General features: G+C 47.6%; 1 protein-coding gene across 1 annotated transcript; it reads right to left on the reverse strand.

The window, feature by feature from the left end:
- Positions 1–467: 467 nt before the first annotated feature.
- LOC124667884 (proline transporter 1-like) lies at positions 468–4119 on the reverse strand. The gene is made up of 8 exons (XM_047205119.1): positions 3907–4119; positions 3612–3836; positions 2478–2572; positions 2039–2228; positions 1701–1825; positions 1381–1596; positions 1063–1293; positions 468–995 (listed from the first exon to the last, which is right to left on the reverse strand). The coding sequence occupies exons 1-8, from the start codon at positions 4001–4003 to the stop codon at positions 846–848; spliced, it is 1329 nt and encodes a 442-aa protein (XP_047061075.1). The 5' UTR covers positions 4004–4119; the 3' UTR covers positions 468–845.
- Between the last annotated feature and the right edge of the window lie 819 nt (positions 4120–4938).

Below are 4938 nucleotides of genomic sequence, written 5' to 3' on the forward strand. Positions count from 1 at the left end.
TTCTTGTTACCCGGTCGGCATATAGCTCACGGGCGTGAGCAAGCTGATTCTTTCTACTCGCTAGAAGCGATGTATATGGGGCTCTCCACCGGAGGCCCAACTTGGCCCAACATCAGGGGTGGGTCGATGTGAGCGGACTCTACATCCGGTGTCAGCCCAGAACCGTGACCTCACGAAAATGATTGAGAGTGGAAGCAAGGAAGTCAATATCGCTCTTTATTGGAACCACAAAAATAGCCGCATTGTCGGAGTAGAGAGGTTCCATTAGTGGGAGTCCTGCCCCTCAACTTATGTAGAAGAGCTTGCGTGGTAGCCTTGCAAAGGATGTACTGGTGAGGAATTATAGCTATGTCAAATAGGAGGGGTGATAGAGGATTATTTGTTTTTCAAGGTATATAAGACCACAACGCATTTCGAGGTGATCAACTAAACAAGTCCTCGCAAAAAAAAACTAAACATGGATTATATGTCATCAAAAGACTATTGGATTCATATTTGGAAAATGTTTCCAACTATCTTTTTTGTGTCATATAACTTATATTCTATTGGTCAAATTGTTGGTTAAAGTTTTGCCTCGGAATACAAAGTGGTCTTACATATAAAAACGGAGGAAGTAAGTGAAATTAATATTTCCCCATTCCAGTGAGGCGATTACTGCTTAATTTTGTCCAATGCCACCGAGCCCACGAGTTGGCCTGAATGAGATATATTCTACTACATTACTAGTATATTCGTGTCACGTCTGGACGCGCTGAATCTTCGTGCATATGTTTATCAAGTATCCTGCGCTTGAGCGCCCAGATAAATTAATAAGCGCAGCGGTGTTGGACGTCCGGTGTGTCTTTCTATATGTCGGCAAAGAAACGGTACACGCTGACGTTGTGCACGATCAGGCGTACAGCCGCGGCGGTGGTGGCAACGCCGAGAACCGAAGAGACGACGATGATGCCCCAGTGCCAGAGCCTGTGCCATCTCCCGTCACATTCCCCTTTGATCTGCACAACACCAAAGTCAAAATCTTGCCATCCATCCCTTCACTCTTTGCTACGAAAATGAGTTCACCTTGAGGACGATCATGCTGGGGAAGATGAAGGTGAGCGGGAAGAGCGCGAAGGAACCGAAGAGGTTGACGAAGTCGCCCATGAATGGGAAGAGCGCGGTGACGAAAACGTTGACGCCGAAGAGGACCGCCCTGGCGACGAGGCGGCGCGCCATGTTGTGCCGCGAGAACATCCCCTCATCCAGCCTCTGCAGCCGCGTGTCCATCGCCTCGTGGATCGGCACCGTGAACAGCTGCATGGTCAGCTAGCAGTTAGCACAAGATGAACAACGGGATCGAGTAAGAGGAGCGAGGTTGAAGAACAGATTGGGATCACGTACGTGCTGCGAGACGATGCTCTGGAGGAAGGCGGTGGCGTTGATGAGCACCGACGCCCAGCGCGGCCCGCCGAGCTGGTTCGGGAGGTACTCCGACGCGGCGGCGCCGTAGGCCCAGTAGCCGGCGACGCTGATCCCGTAGTATGCCGCGGCGCCCACCGTGTACTGCAGCGCCAGCGCGCGCCTCATGTTGGACACCGACGGCTTCCGCAGGGTCGACTATAATTTTTTGTTTTTGTTTGTCAAACGAAACACATCCACGTCGTCAGATGAACATGTCACTATCATCTTGGATGCATGGAAGATCCATGTTAATTACCCACCTGTATCTCGGGGAGCAGGCCGGAGGTGTTGCAGACGAGGATGGCGGCGACGGCGCCCAGCGCGTTGAACACCTTGTCTTGCTGGGTCCCGTGGATCGTGTAATCCGTCTGCTTGCTCGATCTCCCTACGCACGCACAAAATTATATTATTGCGAACTTGGTGCGATTTCGCTGTCAAACTAAAAGGCTCGGTTACCGCTTTCTGTTATTCAGTCACAGCATTAAAAAAAAAAGTGCTACTAGCTAGTAGCCTCGCTAGCAGGAGAAGAAATGGATGTATAAGCTATCTCAAACCAACCAGAAAAAAAAATGGATGCATGGTCATCACTCATCAGTACCGTCTTTGACGAGGACGGCCAGGAGGGCGACGTCGAAGGTCACGGTGAGTGCGGCGGAGGTGGCGAGCCAGTTCCTCATGGCGGATATCGTCGGCACGAAGTAGGCGAAGGCGAAGTACACGGCGCCCGTCGCCGCGATGAACCACTGCAGCCTCGGAGTGGACTCGCCGGTGAACTCGGCGCTGATTGCCTGGTGAAAACGATTGCCAATTATTTGAGTTTTAGGGATCAGTTAAATTAAACATACACGCTGCTTTCTCTAATGCAATATGTTACATGATCGACTAACTTCACTAAAGTTTTCTTTTGAGAGTTATAAGGCAGCCGACCTGCCGTTCGATTAGATAGAATAGTGTTTCATGTATCGAAGTTTTTCTTGGTTCCAAACGAATATTACAAACCTAATGCACTAAAGTAATTCACATAAATAATTACATACCTTGAGAGCTCTTCCACCTAGTAAAATGAAGCCCATGCTTCCCAGGAGCAGGGTGGTAAACTGCAGGAACCAGGTGATGTAGTACATGTTTGTCCCTTCACAACAACAAGACGAGTCAGCCTGCATTTTCCCTTCGAAACTTGCGTCACGGACTCATGGTTCGTGAGGACAAGGTACATAAGCGGCATGGTACCGAAAAGGGGGAAATCACCCGTGTAATTACGTAACTAAACAAGATGCAATCATTCCCTTTGTAAGACTATATTAATTCAACTCCTTTTGTTTAAAAATAAGTGACTCAAATTTGTCTAGATATGGATGTATTGAGATCCATTTTAGTTCCCCCTCCATTCCATGAAGGTTGTCTTACCAAAATTTGAATGTATCTAGATGCTATCTAGGATCTACATACATCCAAATTTTAATAAATTTTAGGCAACCTTCGTGGAACAAAGAGAGTATGTATATATATACATTCTTACATACATAGATAAATTTAAGTCAGTTGGTTTTGAAGGGAGGTTTATATATAGCACACATTATTTTTTCATTTACCATGAATCACTCTCACTAATTACATTTTGAAAAGCCGGAGGCCGAATTTTATTAAAACAAAATAAAGTATAAACTGGGATCGCCGAAAGTAGACAGTTTTGCCGAGAAATGTGTTTGTCCCATGCACGGAAGGCCTCGTGCATATTTTTACCATTGATATCCTGCTTTAAGAGTCGTGCCATCTGTTTCACCAAGTTTCATTGATAAACATTGTGTTTCAGTTTGACCAAACACATTGTAACATGATGATACCTAATAATATCGTGCACGGGAGGTCTCGTGCATGGGACTATTATTGTCAGTCTCGTATCAGGCCATGTAAACTCTAAATTTAAAAACTATGTAATACAAGTGAAGGTTGTGCATCGTTTTGATGCAAAGGCTGGAAAAAGTCATACAAGGCAAACATATTATACTATTTCCTCCGTCCCAAAAAAAAAACTACTCAAATATATCTAAAGTTGAGCAGTTTTTTTTAAATGAAGGATTTTTTTTTTTGCAATATGCATTAGGGGAGAAACGAGCGAGAGCTATTAAAACGAGACGAGAGACGCGGCGTGCGTATGCATGCGTACGTACCGAAGACGTAGCCCATGAGGTCCCTGTAGCGGATGAACCTGTGGCCGTCGACGAGATGGAGTCCGGCGAGGAGCCAGTTTGCGTACCAGGCGGCGCCGCCGACGAGGAGCAGGCAGGCGGCGCCCCACCACCAGCCCAGCGGCACCATCATCAGGTTGGAGAAGCTGAGCACGTAGGCGCAGTTGAACCCCGTCACCAGCAGCAACCCAACCTGCTGCCATGAATCTGCCACATGCATGCATCACGAAGTTAACAAGCAGCAGACACAATATTCAGGAGTGGTGTGCAGAGCTACCTGTGTCTACTGCGTGAGCAGTGGCTGCGGTGGTGTATCCGCCGTCGCCGGCCTTGTGCGCTTGGGCTGCCTCGGTGTCGAGCGAAGAGGAAGCCATTATATGGCTTTGCTTTCTTCTCTCTTCCTCACCTGCTTCGGTGCTTCCGTCCGTTCGTCGAGGTGTTCAAGCTAGCGAATTAGTGTGGACAGACCTGGGGAGAAGATCTGGAAGGAGGTTGGCCTAACAGACATATAAGCAAACACATATATATATAGACAAAGCGGTGAAGTCACAAAATGGCATATGATTACGTATATCTTTTTTTTTTGCGGGTATGATTATGTATATCAATCAGAAGACGCACTAAAGTCGATCTTCTCAGTATCCAGTGCGTGCGTAGGTCCCTCTCTCCTACAAGAATGCTGCTGATTAAACTGCAAAAATGTGCTACTCCCTCCAAGCTCTAAATACTTATCACAGGTTTAGGTAAAGTGTAGCTAAAATCTGTTTTGGACAAATATTTAAAGCCGGGGGAGTACTTGCATCACACACTGACACAAAATTTCGAGTCGCTACTGTTGGGTGTTTCACCAACACGTGCTACAGTATCTGTAGCATGTGTGGCGCTGCTCCGGTCGATCGGGCTAGCAGTTTCTTCTCTGACATCGCGTGCACCGACGCAACTCGCAACTTGTAGTTGTTGCATCGTGCTGTACATATACTGAGTAGTATGTCGTCAAGCGCGTCACTTGCTATGTATCTCGATCGGCGGCATGATACGGCCAAGCTTTTTTTCCGGCGTACGGTTAGTCGAAAGTGTTAGGAAGTTTGCTGTGCGATGTGGTGCTGACCCCGAAGGCGAGGTGGGCGGCAGGCCAACTGGCCAAGGCACCCTGCGCCCGGCGCTAGCTAGCTGCCACTTCAGATTTTTTCTTTTCTTTTAATAACTGGAACGCCCCAGACCCCAGGTCCATCTACTGTGATCTGAAATCTGAATTCCATAGGTATATGCCCCCATCCTTCTTAGACATGAGCCCCGCCATCTCTGCCGG

The sequence above is a fragment of the Lolium rigidum genome, chromosome 6, assembly GCF_022539505.1.
Source record: "Lolium rigidum isolate FL_2022 chromosome 6, APGP_CSIRO_Lrig_0.1, whole genome shotgun sequence".
Classification (NCBI taxonomy): Eukaryota; Viridiplantae; Streptophyta; class Magnoliopsida; order Poales; family Poaceae; genus Lolium; species Lolium rigidum.

Excerpts from the sequence above, each read along its gene's own strand:
- LOC124667884 (XM_047205119.1), bottom strand. The coding sequence starts at position 4,003 with ATGGCTTCCTCTTCGCTCGACACCGAGGCAGCCCAAGCGCACAAGGCC. Across the intron at positions 1,597-1,700 it reads GCCTGCTCCCCGAGATACAG|TCGACCCTGCGGAAGCCGTC; the intron begins GTGGGTAATTAA and ends AAAAAATTATAG. Across the intron at positions 1,294-1,380 it reads AGAGCATCGTCTCGCAGCAC|CTGTTCACGGTGCCGATCCA; the intron begins GTACGTGATCCC and ends CTGACCATGCAG.